The sequence below is a fragment of the Manduca sexta genome, chromosome 28 (assembly GCF_014839805.1).
Source record: "Manduca sexta isolate Smith_Timp_Sample1 chromosome 28, JHU_Msex_v1.0, whole genome shotgun sequence".
NCBI classification, from domain to species: Eukaryota; Metazoa; Arthropoda; class Insecta; order Lepidoptera; family Sphingidae; genus Manduca; species Manduca sexta.
Genome location: NC_051142.1, coordinates 17,512,019 through 17,531,228, shown reverse-complemented (window position 1 = coordinate 17,531,228; position 19,210 = coordinate 17,512,019). Strand labels below are relative to the sequence as shown.

The window sequence follows — 19,210 nt, the reverse complement described above, 5'->3', positions numbered from 1 at the left end:
TACTTTACACAAAGGATAAAAAAAAACAAATTTATAAATATTCGATTATATTATTTAATTAACAATATCATATACATTATGAGCACTATAGAGATTAACATTGCATTGTATGAGACAATCTATATAAGTCAAGTGTTTTAGTACAAAGTGAATATTGAATAGCAAATAACTATTTTCTAGATTTGTCATGACTTAGTTCCGAGTTTTATTAACAACAATAACCATTACCAATATAAAGAAAAAAATAAGGCACGCCAAAATGGATTATCTCCAAAATTAAATCAATCAAGTACTAATTATAATAAGTCTAGGTGGGTTAAAAGATGTGCCTACTATTTATAACTTATACAAAGTTATTAGCTGCTGTATATTATAGGCAAAGGGTTCAATATTCACTTTGTACTGTAAGAAATTTATACTACACCTACCCAGTCATAAAGTTACAAAGTCCATAGAAAAAACACGTAAAAAAATAATTAAATAATATGACACGAAATTCGCTATAACCTGTTACAATTACCCCGCTCGTACATCATGATAATAAAAACAAGTGTGGGTCAAACCCTAACATTAACCCTCTGAATGCGGCCCTGATTTGGAATGTTAACAAAAGTAAGAGATTAAAAAATATTTAGAATATTAACAATTGTGTGCAGATTTAAGACAGCGTGTTATAAACAAATAATAAAACCTGTAACAAAACTCTGACCGTCTTAGATAAGAATTGTTATGCAAAAAGTTTTTTTTCTTAGGTGACAAAAATGGTCTATATTTGACGCGTGCATAACAAATGCTGTGTGAAAGTCCAAATTAATATGAATTCATAAGTATTACATAAAAAAATTGCCTTAAACCACCTACGGATCTAACAGTACGTCAATGCAATCAGTATTTTGAGCAAGAATGACTTGCCTTATCTCGTTAAGGTATCAGAGTTTCATTACAAGGTGTATATACATTACACGGATTAACTTTAGCACCAAAGTAAACCCTAACAAAGTACTTATATATATATTTTTTTCGGGTACAGCAAAGACCCCACTGCATAGTAAGTGGGGTGGGGTCCAATAGAATGTCGACTGACGAGAGATGATTACCCCTCGGCAGTCGACACAATTATGCCGGCCTGTCGGAACCAGATACAAAATGCAACACTAGAAAATATTTTATTAAAATTATTATATTGAATTTATTATTTCTTTTCTTGTTTATTATGCTTCGTATTTATAACTAACTTTTCGTGTTATGTGTTGGGACCCATGCCCTAATTAGTTATCTTAATTCAACCTTACCCTTGGTCAAAATTCATGGAATTCAATATTGTCGCATTTTTTGGCCTGTATAATTCTACCCTTTATTAAAACATTATAAGGAACGGTTTATTATGTATTTAGTACTTTCCATTACACTACAACATGTGAGTCGAAAATACTTCAATAATGGACAAGTACTTGGCAGTAAATCGCCGATTTTAACAAGGCTTCTTAATTTATCAAATCATAAATGTTTTATGAAAGAATATTTGTTGTGTCACGAATTTTTTTTTTTTTATTTATTTTGTATAATAATGGATATCACCTTGACCTGACCTGACCTTGCTGTCAAATATTCACGAATTAAGGAACTATCGAATAACAAGTACATAAATATTTTATAATTACATGAGAAAGAATAAAACATTATTCAATTTAATAAATTAACATTAATGTCAGATTTTAAAATACAAATTGTAATATTTTTTGGATAAACAATGATAAGTCAGACATGATGTTTAAATTCATTATTGATTTTTAGTAATAACTTAACTCCTTTTTAGCCTGTTAAGATAGAAAAAAACATGTTATGATTTTTTTAACATTTGTTTTTTACAGCTTATCAAATTATTATGTACTTAAGATTTTTATTTGGACAGTAATCAGAACTTAATCCAGGTAAGAAAAAAAATTTATTTCAAAATGAGAACTACTCATTGACTTTTCAACTATTAGGGTGCATTTCCACCAAAGCTGTGTGACAATATGTAGAGATACAAACGGTGTGACATCTTCCGTTCGCCCTTTTCCACTAGAATTGCACTAAGAGTTGGCGGGAAAATGAAGTAATACTATTGGTTGAATTTTACTAAGACACCGTTTAGACCACCCGCATACCTGATGGATACGCGCCCTTATGTACTTTGAAACAAGTGAAGTAACGGCTGGAAACCAGTCAACACCATGATCATAGAGAATTTTAAAGCTATATTTATACAGAAAATTAACAAAGAATTTTCTAATTCATATTGGGTCTGCCATCCGAATATTGAGAGATATTTAGCATAACTAGAAGTCGATCCCAGGGCGTTCAAACAAGTTTTTTTTGCCTCTAAGGCAGCGGTATATATTGTTGACGTTAATATTCGAGATACTTTTTAGCCATAAAATCGAGGAACACTATTACGCAACATGTAATTAAGTACTTTTATTTTATCATTAAAATAATATAAAATGTTACTAATAAATATCAAGACATAATTATTTGCCTCTTGCTAACTATTTAATTGAGAATTCATTTCGCCAATGCTATATTAATTAAATCAAAAGTGATTTTGTCCAAACCTAAAATTAAAAATGTTCATTAACAGTTTATTTAATAAATGAATTTATGAACTGCCTTATAAATTTATTCCTACAGTATATTTAAATTTAAATATTCCTTATACCAAACCATAACCATAGAGAATTCGAGATGGCAGACATATAAGATATTGGCTACATTCATTAATATTGAGCCTCGAGCCTTCATACCTAACTACATAATATACTACGGTGGTTAAGATATACCAGGGTATATGCGGCGATCACTTCTGTAAGAAAAAAAAAATTATAATTAAACTCTATTGTCTAAGCAGTTAATTTTATATTGGCACAGCAATTTTTATTTTTGTGGCTAGTAAATAATAAAGCACACGACAAAGTGACCCCACTGCACCTGATGGTGGAGTGGTATCTAACAGAATGTCGACTGACGAAAACTTATTACCCCACGACAGTCGAGACAATTATGCCGGCCTGTTGCAACCGAATATACACAAGCTGATCCCGGAACGCGACACACTTACGTGGGCCACTATGGCGGGTTTTAACACCTTGTATACGGTGGTCGCTAAACAGGCGAAAATAAAATATATCCTACCATCAGCGAACAAAAAAAAAATCTACATGGTTTCTGCACACAACCAACACCTAAATGCCAACGAGCCTTACTGTACAAATGCTAGACTGTAACACAACTAGTCGGAACGAGACGCTATGGCGATATTTTCACGTATTGTCATTAAACGTTTGGGTACACGAACTAAAATTTTGTAATAAATCACTACTATGTAAAACCGTAAAAGCAAGAAGGTGGACCCTGACACTAGACCATGATAACGAGATACTGTGGAAAAATAAATCATTAATTACCTCTAAACGCGGATCAGCTACGTACTCGCTTTCTCCGTTGTCTTTGGTACATTCTCTTTGTCCTGAGATTCCTGTAACATACGAAATTACACGTACTATATATACAACTGTACGGCGTTTGATCAGACGTTTACGGAAGTGGATAATGACAAACATTTTCTCACACAAAACGTAATATACGAATTTACTGCGACTTTTTGGAAGCGTTACCACTTCGCTCGAGACTGTACATTCTTAGTATAATCTATTCGAAACATAAACACTCTTCAAATGAAGTTTGGCATGCTTACACTCTAGAATGTAAAATTACACGAATCTCCGTATCGTTTAATTGAGCTTGAAATTAATACCATTTGCTTGCTTTGTGATAAGTTGATCACGCACCTCGTTAACACTGCTAACATGTCCGTTGTGCAGCGTCTCTTGAAGAGTGTCGTCCTCGTCGTCATCTGTGTGGACGTCGTAGAACTCCTCGCTATCCATCTCGCCATCTGTACCTAAAACATTCACATGTATATTCGTTTGGTAATTTGTGATTTAAACCTTATAATTTTAAATACAATTTACATTGAATTATATAAAATACAAGTCGCAGGTAGAGATAAGAGTTGGGACTCAGGCAGTGCATAACAACACACACACCAGTTCATTAATTCTCCATCAAACTTTCGTACAAGTGTTTGATTTTGCTGGTATAAAAATATATTGATAGCATATTATAATAAATACATATTTTGTTCTTATTACTTTTGACTTAATATTAATTACCTAGCACCGACTGATAGTCCGTGAAGTACTCCGAGTCCGACGCGTAGCTCTGTTCGGGCACGTCGGTGTTGTCGACGTTGTCTCCGCTGGGGGCGGCCTTGGCAGCGACGCGCTCGCGACGAGCCTTCTCGCTTTTCTTCTGTTTCATGCGACGCAGCTGACTGGAAGGGTTTTTAAAATATAATATTTTTCATACCCACTCACAAGACGTTTTATGCATTCAATATTGGTATAAAATAAAATATTTTAAATGTAACGGGCGCAAGCTGTTAACTTAGAGCAGGTGGAACATAGATTTATGTTATGTGGTAAGTATGCCATAGACAAAGGCGATTATGGGACTATAGAGTAAAGGTATGTTTTTGTTTAACAACTTACGTTTCTTTTTGTAGTTCCCTGAGTGACTCCAACTCGGATCTGATTGAAGCCACTTGCTTGTCGAGTCGCGCCACCTCTCTAACTATAAGATAAAAAATAATTTTATCATGATAAGAAAAATGTGAATCAATAAATCTGATTTAATCACTATGATGAAAAATTTCTTATTTCCAATTTAGATTTACACAAACTATCACAAATCAAAAAAAGTATTATTGCATCTATATTAGACTTCTGTCTACATCTTTAGGATGATAGTGTGTTATGTAATAAATTCACCATAATAATACATTGTAGTTTCTCAAGGCATCTAAATACAAAATATTTTATGGTTAATATCAGTAAGTTTGATTACATAGTAACTACAGAGCCTACTTCCACAATGTTTGACTAAATGGTACTTGTCACATAAATAAAGCTAGTATAAGCCAACCAAATACAAAAGTCACACTCTAACCCATGCTCTCGTATTATATGATTCTAAATAAAATGAGTACCATCTACAAATTAGCTATTTAGTATAAAAACTGACAAATCGTTTTTTCATGCATTATGCAAGTCAGGCTCTTAATATTGTTAGTTGTTCATGTTACAAAAAATACTTCGTAATATATTTTATTGATTAACAACTTAGTAACATTTGCCTTATGGTATCATTGATAACACAGTACATGCAATGGAAGCTCTCAAAGGGAATAAATTTTCCCTATTTATGCAATTTTTTTTTACAGATGCTCTGCTGTCCTATTATCTACAGTGTGGTGTTTTATAGTTTATAGCCTTCCTTGACAAATGGACTATCCAATATTAAAAGAATTTTTCAATCCAAACCCATAGTTTTTGTGATATATATTAGCAGGTTCAAATAAACAAACAAACTCTTCAGTGTCATCTATACTATTATATAAAGCTGAAGAGTTTGTTTGTTTGAACGCGCTAATCTCAGGAACTACCGGTCCAAACTGAAAAATTCTTTTTGCGTTGGATAGCCCTTTGTTCGTGGAGTGCTATAAGCTATATATCATCACGCTATACCCAATTGGAGCGGAGCAGTAATGGCTAATCTCAGGAACTACCGGTCCAAACTGAACAATTATTTTTGCGTTGGATAGCCCTTTGTTCGTGGAGTGCTATAGGCTATATATCATCACGCTATACCCAATAGGAGCGGAGCAGTAATGGCTAATCTCAGGAACTACCGGTCCAAACTGAAAAAATTGTTTTTGCGTTGGATAGCCCTTTGTTCGTGGAGTGGTATAGGCTATATATCATCACGCTATACTCAATAGGAGCAGAGCAGTAATGACTAATCTCAGGAACTACCGGGCCAAACTGAAAAATTCTTTTTGCGTTGGATAGCCCTTTGTTTGTGGAGTGCTATAGGCTATATATCATCACGCTATACCCAATAGGAGCGGAGCAGTAATGGCTAATCTCAGGAACTACCGGTCCAAACTGAAAAATTTGTTTTTGCGTTAGATAGCCCTTTGTTCGTGGAGTGCTATAGGCTATATATCATCACGCTATACCCAATAGAAGCAGAACAGTAATGGCTAATCTCAGGAACTACCGGGCCAAACTGAAAAATTCTTTTTGTGTTGGATAGCCCTTTGTTTGTGGAGTGCTATAGGCTATATATCATCACGCTATGACTAATAGGAGCGGAGCAGTAATGGCTAATCTCAGGAAATACCGATTCGAACTGAAAAATTCTTTTTGTGTTGAATAGCCCTTTGTTTGGGGAGTGCTCTAAGTTATATATCATCACGCTATGACCAATAGGAGCGGAGCAGTAATGGCTAATCTCAGGAACTACCAGTTTGAACTGAAATATTTGTTTTGTGTTGGATAGCCCTTTATTTGTGGAGTGATATAGGCTATATATCATCACGCTATGACCAATAGGAGCGGAGCAGTAATGAAACATGTTGCAAAAACGGGGACAATTTATTAGTTATGAGAGCTTCCGTTGCGTGCGCTGCGTAAACGGTTAAAGTTATGCAACAATGATGTATGACGGGATTGTTCCTCTTAAAAAGTTCTAAAAAATATATTATAAAACAAAAGTCCCCCCGCTGCATCTGTCTGCCTGAACGTGTTAAACTCAAAAACCACCCAACGTATTAAGAGGAAATTTGGTATGGAGACAGTTTGGGACCCTGGGAAGAACATAGGCTCCCGGGAAACGACTACTTTTATAACGGTAAACTTTAGCCTGAAAAACTTTATAACGCGAGCGGAGCCAAGGGCAAAAGCTAGTATAATAATATAGACACTTGAAAGGCAATCAAAAATGACTTCAAAACAACACAATTGTTCAGGACATAACTAAGTTTGTTACTATTTCTGGTACAAAGTTAGTGGTCTACAAGTTCTTAGATAAAGGATAAAAAGAGTAAATAATTTGGAGTAAAAAAAGTAATAAGAATAAACACTGGAAATATAAGTTATACTATACAACTGCATTTATGGAATTCCTTTTGCTCAGAAGCCGTTCATCCACAAATCATCACATTTCATAATTTATGCAACAGCAGAATTTGTGGATAATGTAGGAAAGTTATAGGTATTATATACTGTCACAAGAGAAATATGCAATGAGGACTATCTTCAGATATAATATCCTCACACCTGTCAATTATCCAAACAATGAAAATAATTGAAAATTTGATAGATATTTGTTTACGATTAATTTTTCCAATGCCTGAACGGGGATAAACATTTTATGAAACAAATTCACTGTTATGGATTAGGACCTATTTATTGTTTTACTGCAAGCTTATGGTGCAATATTGGTAAAAGTATTCCTATGAATTGCATAAGTGTTACATTCCAAAATACTTAAAACAGAAATGTTTATAGATTCACACTTTATTTCACCTTGAGGTGTGTTTACTATACTAGATAGACCTACTTATACATGGTTGTATACTAACCTAACATAGATCTTCTCTTTTCAGCGTAGATCTGCTCGTATATGAAGACTCCAGCGGCACCTACAATGCCCACGATAGCCGCTCCGACCATCATACGAGGAGATAAAACACTATTTACATTCATTTCTAAAAATTTCTTTCACTTTATACAAGACAAAAAATATAGTGGTTTACGAATTTGGAACAAACTATAAGGCGGAGAATAACTTTTGGTAAATGCAAACTTCGATAAACAATAGTTTATTACGTAATTAAATGCAAAATCTCGTAAAAACTATTAAAATGTGCGTGCAATATTTATTTAAAATTAATGTTATTTCGCATTCAAAACGAATACTGAAGAATTAGAATTAAAACGTAAAAAGCACCGTAACAGATAGGTTGTAGGTGAAATTAATGTTAAAAATTATTTTTTTTCAATTTTTGTACAATTTGCAAGTGAAGTGAAATTGACCGAGCGTCAATCAAACAAAATATTTATAATAGCGCTCCGAATCCAAAGTCCAGTGATTTCATTATTTAGCATGATTTTGACATTTTTACGTTGCATTTTACGTCCTATGGCCCATGAAGGTGCAATCTTTTAGACTATAGTTATTGGGAAAATTAATAATAATTCTTTAGTACACATTCAAGATAAACCTTATAAATAAAAACAATGTTTTATTAATGAATGTTTTATTTTGTAAAACTTCATACTTTTAAAGTTATCTGAAGTGGAAGATATATAGCACATGGCAATATTGGCCTAACACTGTCATTTCATAATAATAATGCCAATAGTTAAATGTCGGCTAATTGTCAAACAAATGCTGTGCTGCGTTAATAAACGCTGTTTTTTTATAATTTCGCGATAATTTTGTTATAAACCATTAATTATTGTAATAATATCCATAATTTAGTAAACAATTTGTTATGTTACAACTATTACCATACGTTGTATGTGACATTTGAGCACAAAAAATTAACTGTAAAGAACATTTTTTTAAATGAGTACGGCAGAGGGAACCAGTGAAACCGGAAATAACAATGAAGGTAACAATATAATTATTAAAAATCATATACAAATACAAGCAAAAAATCTAAAAAATTCTGAATATAAAATGCAATCGGAATGTAAATTCATCTTTGTTCTAATCGGACAAAAAGCTCTGCATTGTCACCAGGCTTCATTTGCTAATAGCCATACAAAGCATTCTTATTTTTCCCTTTTATCCTTCATTTCAAATTACCATGGGGGTATCTAGTCAGTTTCCGGGGGAGGTCTGTGACCTAGACGAAAAATAAATTCATTCTGTGTACTGGTAAATTTGAAAATTTTGGTCGTTTTAAATTCATAATCGTTTGTTCATAATCGTTTAGGCGGGCTCAACACACTTGGCCCCTTTCTATATATGCCTATACAAATTAATGCAATTGATTGTTATAACTTTCATGTTTTTACCTACTTTATAATTGATTGCCAATATGGTATTTATCAAATTTTTATTCCTTTTTTTTGTCAAATACTTATTAACATCATAAAAATTTCAACACTTAAAAACTGATTAATATCTAGTAAAAAAAATCAACAAGTTATAAACCTATGAATCTCAGTAGAAAGAGTAAGTGTCAAGAAATGATAAACAAGTCGCAATAAGTGTATGTGTCGTCATCATGCATTAGGACATATGCAAAAAAAAAAGAGATGAATTGATATCCCCACTATCTCCCCGCACCAGCACATTAAATTATTTCTAATATGAATTGCTGCCTCTTTTCTAAACAATTGTACTTTGGGTTCCACAGAATGGCTTCTTATTATGATTTGCTGTGACATATAGGAAAACTTATAAAATCAAACTTAGAAAAATACCCTATTGTAATTCAGTGTTGCCAACTTTAAAGCAATAATTAACTTCTGCTTGTGACACCTCACTTCTGGTGTGATAGTTCTTTATTACAGAACTTATTTTATAAGAAGTCTATAGCAATCAGATAGTGTAGTTTCCTATATGGACAAAGATATATAATGAAATGCCGGTAGACCATGTCCCTATATTTTATATAGACTATGTTCTTTGGAACTTTTTCATTTTTTGTTTTTAATAGATGGCTAGTGTTATAAAGTATTTTAGGGAGTTTTGTAGCAGAAAAAGCTTCTCATGCAAGTGAACCCGCTAGTAACACCTACTAGCATGTAATTGAGTAGTTCCTGAAATTAGCATATTTCAACCTTTTTTACACTTTATAAACCTATTTAGCTTTACTACAGTAAAGGAAAAAAGATAAATAAGACAAAAAATAATTAATGTCCAAAAAAATGGTACATGGCCATGCATTCAACCAAACTATATTATAAACTAGTTTATCTCATAAATTGACATAAAAAGCAATCACAAATAGATAGTAAAACTAACGCCAGAGAGACATACTACAGTTATTACTATAATATAAATGCAATAAAGAAGATCATACAAGTTATGAAACAATGAAAGAATAAACAAAATTGTTAAGTCAAATAAAATCATACACAAACCTACACCAAGTTCTTGTTTCAAAGGTTATCAATAAACAAACACTTCCTCGGGTACAGAAGGTATTTTAAGAAGCTGTATTCATTTATTAAGTCATGTACTTACATGGGCGCCGGGAGGGGGGTGCAAGTAGGTTCATGTACACCCCCTGCCCAGAAATAAATCACAAAATATATAAGGCACTGAATAAATCTGCAACAATAGGAACTTTAGACCATAGAGGTTGTATTGTGATCAAGCATTTTCAAAAATCTGCACGAGTTTAATTTGAAAGAAAAAACTTAATGATATTATATAATATAGGGTGTAGGTGCAGATGCACCTCCCTAAAACTAATCTTGGCGGCGCCCGTATCTACTTATTTGTATCCTCATATTTTATAAATCAAATATACTAATAAACTATTATTAAAATTGATAACTATATTTATAAAATTGCATTTGATTCCAGAAAACATGACTGATAATGATAATGGGAACACCATGCAAAACACTGATAAAGAACTAACAAATCAAGAACTTGACCAAATTATTCAAAATATTACTATGGCAGGCTCTGCAGATCAAATGTCCAATTTAACTAATGCTAAAGAAAATGACGCAGTTAAAGATGTCCTAACTGGGTCACTTAATAATGGAAGTGATAGCCATGATGAGGATATACTGCTTAGATGGGATGATGATGAAGATGACCTAGTTACTGAACAAAGAAAAATGGATGATATGATTTTCCAAGAGATTCAAGACTACAGTGATCAAATTGTTGGTAGTAGTAAAACTGAAACTGATCTTTTGTCTGATGTAAATCAATCTAATAATGGGAACATCATCACTAACATTATAGAAAATTTTGTCTCTGATGAACCTGATGATTCAATAATGGATGAAGTTTTATCTGAAAGTGAGCAAAACATCCATAGTCTTGAAAATGAACATATTTCTTGTACAAATAATGATGACATGAATATGCTAAATAATTTTGTTAGCATTGGTAGCCTGACTTCTGATCATCCAAATAATAATGAAAATACTTCTAAAACTGATGATGAATGTGAAAATCTCATTTCCAGCAGTGAGCTAATATTAAATCCTTCATCATATAATGTTTGTGCTCAAATTGAGGAAAATCACATTATTGGTTGTAGCACTTCTAAGATTAATGAAGATACTAATATTGATAGAAGAATTGATGCATCTCCACTGGAGGCAGGTATCGATACTGATGCCACTAGTATTATCGATGAAACTAAATTAACATGCCTAGTAAAAAGCAAAGTTGATGAAGCCTTAAAGGAACTAAAACATGAGTCACAAGAAAATTATGACTCTGAACAAGAAGAAAAATCGTGTGAGGCAAATATAAAATTTTTAGCACAACAGCTCAAAGTTCTTTCACAGAGTATCAACACCAATGTACTAACACCGGATGCTTTAGATGATATAGTTAAGACAGAACCATCGAATGATTCGTGTAAAACTGTATTTGAAATAAAATCTCTCGCAGCGACTTTATCAGATAATGACGACTGTTCAGTTACAGAAACACAACTAAGTCTAGATAATAATGTAGTCATAGCAACTCAAAGTAACGATCAAGTAAAAAACAATGAACATTCTACTGAATGCAAAATATTTGAAAGAGTTACAGGCACAGTAATAGAAGCAGACCTCAAAAGTGACAGTCGTGATGAGGTTGAAGAAAATGAGAAACCAGACGGAGATAAAATTATTGAAAATGTTGTGTCTAGTTGTGTTGAAGAAAATGTTGTAAAAGATACAAAAAAAGACAAAATCAGTGGCAATCAAAATATAACAATTCCAGATGATAAATCCATTGAAAACAGTACAGAGTTAGAAATGGATGTAGATGAAAAAGTTGATGGTGAACAAAATGATAAAATTCTTACTGAAACAGAAATGAATCAAAGTGTTGATTCTAGCACTGATAAGAAAAATACAGTAAAAGACACGGAAATTAATATTAGTTTGGGATCCGACCAAAGAAAACCTTCATCTGAAGAAGAAATTATTGAGATGGAAACTAATAATACCCCACAGGGAATACTCAAAGAATCCGAAATGAATTTATCAGATGACATGGACGATGATGTAGTGGAAATCATAGAAAAGTGTGACAATTATATTGATCTAAGGTCGCAATCTCCTATAAGTGTGGATAATGACACTTTAGATGATTCAGAAAAACCTGACGTTTCAGATTCTAAAAATCCTGCTGCAGATGATACTTCAGGTGAAAGTGATAAAACCAAATCGACGATGAAAGATTCTTCGAATTATTATGCTATTAAAACAGATTATAGATTAAAACCTGACGTAATGCTTGAAATACCCATGCAAAATTTAATAGATGTTGATGATATCGATGGATCTATAGAGATAGATTCAGAAGAAACTAGTCAAGATTCGGTAAATAAAATAACTGAAGTTACAAACAAAGACCTTGAAAAGAATACAAATGTTTTATGCAAGGAAGAAAAGAAAAATTCTCCAGAAAAAGATGTTAAAAATGTAGATATGCTTAAAATTGATGTAGAAAATGCAATGAAAGCATTAGTAGATGATAAAAGTATAAAAACAGAAAATGAATCACTTCTAGAACCTGCAAATACAGTCAAAATAGAATCAAATGCCACAATAAAAAAAGAAAACGTGAAAAAAGAAACCTTAAAAAGTGATGAAAATTTTATTAATTTATATGATGATATTAATCTTAAAAATGAAGATTCTGAACAAAACGAAGAAATAAAATTAGAAGAAACAACTAGTCATATACCAGATATGAGTAAAGCCGTGGAAAAGGACACTACACAGCCATCAGGTTATGAGACAAGAATGACTCCTGATACAGCCGATGAGGCACCAGAAGTGTCTGACAGCCTTGGACTATTAGCTGAGTCCTCAAGAGTTAGAAGAGAAGATGAAGATATGGAAGAAGATGATGATGATGATGACGATTACGATCAAGATGACGGTAAGATCTATTTATTTATAAGTAATTTGTAAATTTCTAACTCGAATTATAAGATTGTAAGAATTGAATAGTCAAAAATTAAGGTATATATATTAAAATTAGTATACCATATTTTTCGAGCAGAAAGTAGCAATCAAATGACAGCAGAACACTCGGAAGACTCGAATGCTCAAAACTCAGAGCCAGACTCGAAAGATCAAGAAGATAAAACTGAGGATACAGAACGCCCTTTCAGCTTTGAAAAATCTAGTAACGATGTCCATGAAACTGCTGCTGAGGTAGTTGTTGCAGAAACTGTCGCAAGAGAAGAGGTAAGTCAAGTATTTTTAGCTATGTAATACTAGTATTTGCCCGCAGCTCTGCTTGGGTATATCCCTACCCGAGGTAAAAGGTTGTGTGCCATTCAGAATTGATGTAGCTACTTAGGACTGCAGTAGTTTTCAGAATCAGACCAGTAGCTTAAGTAAGTTTAATTAAACAAAAACATCAGCTTTATAATATCTTTACATAAACTATAGAAAGGTGAGTTAGCAAGTCATTCACGTATTCTTAACCGCCACGGCTCTTAAACCAATACCGGCTAGATATTTAAGTACTGCACAGCATTGCATTTCATTCGGCGCTAGGACATTAGATGTTAGGCCAGCAGTTCCTGTGAAAGTGTATTTATTTACGTATTATTTTCTTTAGGTCAGTTCAGTTGATGCATCTAGTCAGGAAATCAGCAAAGAAAATACAGCTATGGAGACATGCGAAGAACTGACGAAAAAGGATGACGGAGTTAGTATTAAACACTATTCCTAGGAAAGGCGAGAGCTTACGAATGTCTCAAACATATAATGTTTTAGGTCACAATACCTACAACGGATGAGGAGACGGTAAAACCATCCGAAACGACTGTTACCGACCCCGATGCCTCTAGCAAGGAAAAGGATGCGGAGAAATCGACACCATCGAAAGATGATAAACCAGAGGGTAAGTTCTTGTATTATTCTCAACAGAAAATATACACAAACCGACCTGTGTTATCTGTCTATAAGTTTTAGAAAAAGAAAGTAACTTTATACGGTTAACCGCGCATAAATGTCGTGGTGTATGGAAGTGATATCAAACTTCCAAAACAAAAATCGTATTCGAACGCGTTATAGCATGTTTAAATTTTATTACATTCGACACTGATCACAATTTTTTCCCTATAAAGCCGACAAATAGTCTTTCTCAATAGTAGAAGAGGCCCGTGCCCAGCAGTGGGACGGTATATGCAGGGCTCATATTATTAAAAGACCAGCAAGGCATTCGATCCGTCTTATATTGTAGGTATTTATGAGCAGGGCCATCGCTTTACTTCAATTTCAACCAACTGAATTTTATTCTCAAAAAATATTAAACAGGAAAATCTCCAGAGAAAACCAAACAATCCCCAGGCAAGACTATGAAGTTGCAAATTGCGAAACAGAGGCACATACTCAACATTGTCGACCTCGAGGAGAGCAGTTCTTCCGAGGATGGTCGGTTCCTCATTTTAATTTCTTTAATGTTATAATTTGTACAGAAATATAGTAGTGTTTAGTATTTAAAATTATATAGAATAATATATTGGACAACAAAACATCGTGAGAAAACCTGCATACTTGTAAATTACTCTATAGGAATTTCGACTTTACACATGAAGTCTATCAATCCGCATTAGGCTAACTTGGTGGACTAAGGCCTATCCCCCCTCAGCAGTACAGGAGGCCCGTGCTCAAGTGGGACAGTATATAAACACAGGGCTGATATTATTATTAACATATTGGACGGCAAATGACATACTGTTATCAATTTTATTACTCTCTTTCATCTAACCTTACCTGACATATTAAACAGAAGTACAAAAACAACCAGCGGAAGATACATCGGAGCCAATGAAGCTTGACGATGCTGCGCCGAGTGACGTCACGAGTGTCAACATCCCGACAGGGATAGAGATCATGTCGACATCCGGCGGGAACACGTCCGAGATCGTCACCAAAGAGGGCGAGGTGGTGATACAGGGTGTGCCGAAACCACCTCCGCATAAACCTGTAAGAGAATGACTTGAAACTGTTGTATGAAGTTTAATTGAACTTTACGGAGGTATCGACGCGGTTGCATTGTTTCCTTTTGCAAACAGTAATTAAAATAATAGTGTATTCGTGTTAATAAAAAAGAGAGTTAACGTCGTCCATCAACCTAACGTCTTATATACTTTGTGTGCCTTATAATATGTATATCTCGCCTTTTTATTATTCCGCCTCATTAAAAACAATAATATCAAAAGAAAAATAGCCTAAGATTTTTTTACTTGCTAATGAAATAAATATATACATAGGCGTTTAAAACAAAATATAAAAGTATTTACTCATATATAAAAATCGCACTCTAAAAAAATATTTTACAGGCACGACTGAATACCTCTGAAGTGACTATCAAGACTGCCCACGCGTCTACTGAATCAACGCTTATAATCCCTGAAACTAAAGTAAGTCAGTAGGGGCTCCAGTTTAAAAAAAAAAAGCTATGGTGCTATTCATCATTAGAATAAGTCCTTGGGTTCTCAGCAAACTAAACGCGAAGTTCCACTGATATTATAAAATATGACCAATAGGATTTCATAAAATAGACATATCGTTTGTATGTTAAATAAATAATACTTCTGGTATATAGTTCGATCTGGAAATCTTTGAGGGAAGCCCATGTTCAGCAGTGAATATCCTATGGCTGATGATGATGATGAAACGGATTGTTGCTCAGCCTCTTACTAGCTGATATCGATTGAGCTATAGTAATAATTTACCATGAGCTGAACCGTCATTTCATCTACCTGCAAGGGCCAAATATTCTAACATAGCCCAGCATTTTTCAGGAACCAAGCAACTAGTGCATAGATAAAAATATTTTAAATGAAAAAAAAAACGGTGTTAAAAGTGACTTCCGTGATTTTTTTTAATGTAATGTATGTTTCTTTTTAGATGTCGGAATCAACGGCGCCTATATCGAGGCTTGGTTTGGAGATATTCAATTTGGATTCGGACGATGACGACATCGGTGGGAGTGGGAAAGGTATATATAGACTTTCCCCCTTATTCATGGACGTTATTTATCTAAGGACGGAGCATTGCTGTGATAACAAGTCTGTTTCTCAGTGCTGACGGCATGGCAGCCTTCGCAGTGCGTAGACATAGGGCCGTTGTGAATGGCTAATATTGAGATACAACTTGAATATAGTTGGCTGTGAGATAAACAAAGCTGAACAAACAGCAAGCTGTCAGATAAACAAAGCTGAGAAACAGACTTGTTATAACAGCAATGCTCCGTCCTTAGATAAATAACGTCTGTGAATAATGGGGTTTCTATATAAAAGACTCACGTCTTTCAACCCTAATGGCGTATTCAGAGGCGCAACTGGTGCACCTACTTTTGGCCGTGCGTTTTCCGTCCCTTGATGTGATTGGGCGAGCATGCCGCCATAGTTAAAATATATATAAATTTATAAGTTAGTATTTTTATAATGTACGCAGCAATATCGATACTACTCAATCGAATTGTACACAAAAAGCGTTAAGTGCAAATTCCACTATAATCCGTTATCCCACTAAAACACATATAATTATAGTGTAGTCTACAACTGACACTTTTTGTGTAATATAGAAATACACAATAGGTGTAGGCTCTTCATTAATCTCCAAATATAATAATAATTATTATTATTTCTATCCACTCCTGGGTATAAGCTTACCCCAGATAGCATTACTTTCTTCGGTCCTTTTTTGCGGCCCGTCTCCTATTAGGGGGTTCAGAAGCCCCCGCGTAAACGAAGGACGCTCTCGGCGTCAACGGCAGCATGAGGCCTACCTTCCACGCTGCCGTCCATCTCGGGGGTCATCACAATGTGCGAGATGTGCACAACGTACACTAAGGGCGGACGGCCTCCAGCCGCCCGCCGACGACCCCCACATGGCCCCTATTAATCGCCTTTTACGACAGGCAGGGGATACCGTGCTGGAATTCTCCAAACGCCCCCAATCCACAGGGCGGCTTACTCTCTTTGGTCCTGGGTGAAGTTCATACACTGTTCGACAACATGTTTAATAATTTTATCATACTATTGTCATTTTAGCTATAAGTGAGGTCACTGTAAAAAAATGGGTTGAATTTTGAATTTGCGAGAGTAATTGTTTGATGTTTTGTTGGTTGTACAATTGTCCAGCGCTGGGCGGTGGGCAGAAACTCAGTGCGCTGGAGCTGGACGCGGCGCTGCGCTCGGGGCGGTGCTTGCGGCGCGGCTGCGGCGCGGGCGCGGCGGGCGGTGCGGCGGGCGGCGCGCTCGCGCACTACTGCGAGCCCTGCGCGCGCGCACACCAGCAGCGCACGCAGGCACGCACTCACACTTACACGTTACAATATCTTATTACTTCATACAATTTCATCCTTATTACCGACGTTATAAAATCGTGCAATAAAACAGATTATTTTTTTTCAAATTCAATAGATTAAATTCCTGGAGATATTAATTTATCAAAAATCCCATATTGTAGTTTCAATTTTCATCAAAATCGGACTCGAAACTCTTTTACGTATTTTTCACTATTCCTTGTAGTTTCTGATGTCGATAACCACGTTCACGTGAAAAATTCACCCTGTATATGTCTCACTCTGTGAAAAACATGCAAAACTCTCAGTTACAGCAACATATTGATTCGGTATTCCAACAAAAAAAACAACAATTCCTATACCTATAACAATATCATAATTATCCTTCAGAGTCTGGTGGAAGGCATAAAGAACATGACACCACTACTGGACCTGAATATGGAGAAACTGTCCCAAGACCTGGTGGAAATATCCGACTCCGATTCGGATAACGAAACGCAGGAACCGAAGGAGACCATAGGGGAGGCGGGGGCTACGTAAGTATATCTATTACATACAAATAAAATGACGAGTAACTGCTCGGCTAGTGTCAGGGAACATTAATTTGTCTCTAGCGTCGAAATTAATCAAATAGAAGTATAGAAAGAATCTGGTACACAAGAAACAGTAAAACGGCGGTTTTATATCAGTTTTCTGTGAGACCATAGTAGCAATGCCTGATTTGCATTTGCTCAAGATATATATCTATCTTATATATCTTTGCTAGGATACTGGAAGAGAAGCTGGCCGACATGATCAACAGCATGTGGCGTAAATACAAGATGGATTCCAGCCTGCAGGACGCCAAGGTGCTACTCAATGCAGAGATGGAGAGACTCGATAGTAAGGAATTGTTTTTTTAATTCATGAGCATGGCAACGACTCTACTGCATCTGATGATAAGTGGAATGGTGTCCAGAAAGAATATCGATCCACGAGCGGGGCCAGGGGACAGGCTTACATGGGAAATAGCGAATGGTAAACCTATATATCTTACCACTAGCATTGTACTTTCAAATGTTTTCAAGAAGTTACAACTCTAAAGTTTATAATTTGTCCGCCTCCGACACCGTGGGATGAGATGCTTATGCAACTAGAAGGGAAAGTTTCTATTTCTGAACTCGGACAAATGTTTACGGGAAATTTAACCGTATCACAACTACAGCAAGGCCTTCATTTCACAGACGAGAGCAAAGAGATAAACAAGATGCTGAACGATTGCCAAACGGCGACGGACAAGCTTCGCAACAAGTTCTACTCCACCTTCGAGCCGAAGAGGCAGGAGTTAGCCGCGATATCTATATACGACATTAGTGATGGAGTCGTAAGTTGGTCATCCAAGTCATACAAGTTGTGTGATGTTTGGATATTTGATAGTAAATAACTCTAGAATAGAATTAGATGTCACATGTACAGTTCCGGTTAACTTAAAGAGTGCTATTATATATCATCCCGGGAAAGTTACTAACCGCGGGCGAAGTCGCGAGTAACTGCTAGTTATTTAAAAGAAATTAAGTTCTTTCATTGGTAAGCGCCTGCAAATAAATAATAGCAAAAAAAAAATGAATTAACAGCAGTGTTTAATCACTGTTGTGTTCTAGTTTGAGGGACATTGTACCCAGTATAGCTACTGGACATAATAAGACTTAACATCTCATGTCTCAGGATGGCGAGCGCAGTAGAATACCAAACACTACTTTGTAATGGTGTTGAATGATGTTTCTGCTGTTTATGGGCGGTCGTA

General features: G+C 35.0%; 2 protein-coding genes across 2 annotated transcripts in view; one reads left to right on the top strand and one right to left on the bottom strand.

Moving 5' to 3' along the window:
• Nucleotides 1–34: 34 nt before the first annotated feature.
• On the bottom strand, nt 35–8,018 carry LOC115449534. Its single transcript, XM_030177383.2, has 6 exons — nt 7,529–8,018; nt 4,593–4,674; nt 4,215–4,375; nt 3,831–3,943; nt 3,447–3,517; nt 35–2,845 (listed from the first exon to the last, which is right to left on the bottom strand). Exons 1-5 carry the CDS (start codon nt 7,650–7,652, stop codon nt 3,464–3,466), a joined length of 534 nt encoding a protein of 177 aa, XP_030033243.1. The 5' UTR covers nt 7,653–8,018; the 3' UTR covers nt 35–2,845; nt 3,447–3,463.
• Nucleotides 8,019–8,279: 261 nt separating this feature from the next.
• The window catches only part of LOC115449535, a 31,947-nt gene continuing 21,016 nt past the window's right edge, over nt 8,280–19,210 (top strand). Inside the window, 13 exon segments of the mRNA XM_037444506.1 lie at nt 8,280–8,563; nt 10,495–13,035; nt 13,159–13,346; nt 13,726–13,815; nt 13,884–14,010; nt 14,427–14,543; nt 14,902–15,098; nt 15,455–15,535; nt 16,026–16,116; nt 17,264–17,430; nt 17,818–17,963; nt 18,194–18,309; nt 18,651–18,790. Coding sequence (XP_037300403.1) covers nt 8,518–8,563; nt 10,495–13,035; nt 13,159–13,346; nt 13,726–13,815; nt 13,884–14,010; nt 14,427–14,543; nt 14,902–15,098; nt 15,455–15,535; nt 16,026–16,116; nt 17,264–17,430; nt 17,818–17,963; nt 18,194–18,309; nt 18,651–18,790 — 4,047 coding nt within the window. The 5' untranslated portion in view covers nt 8,280–8,517.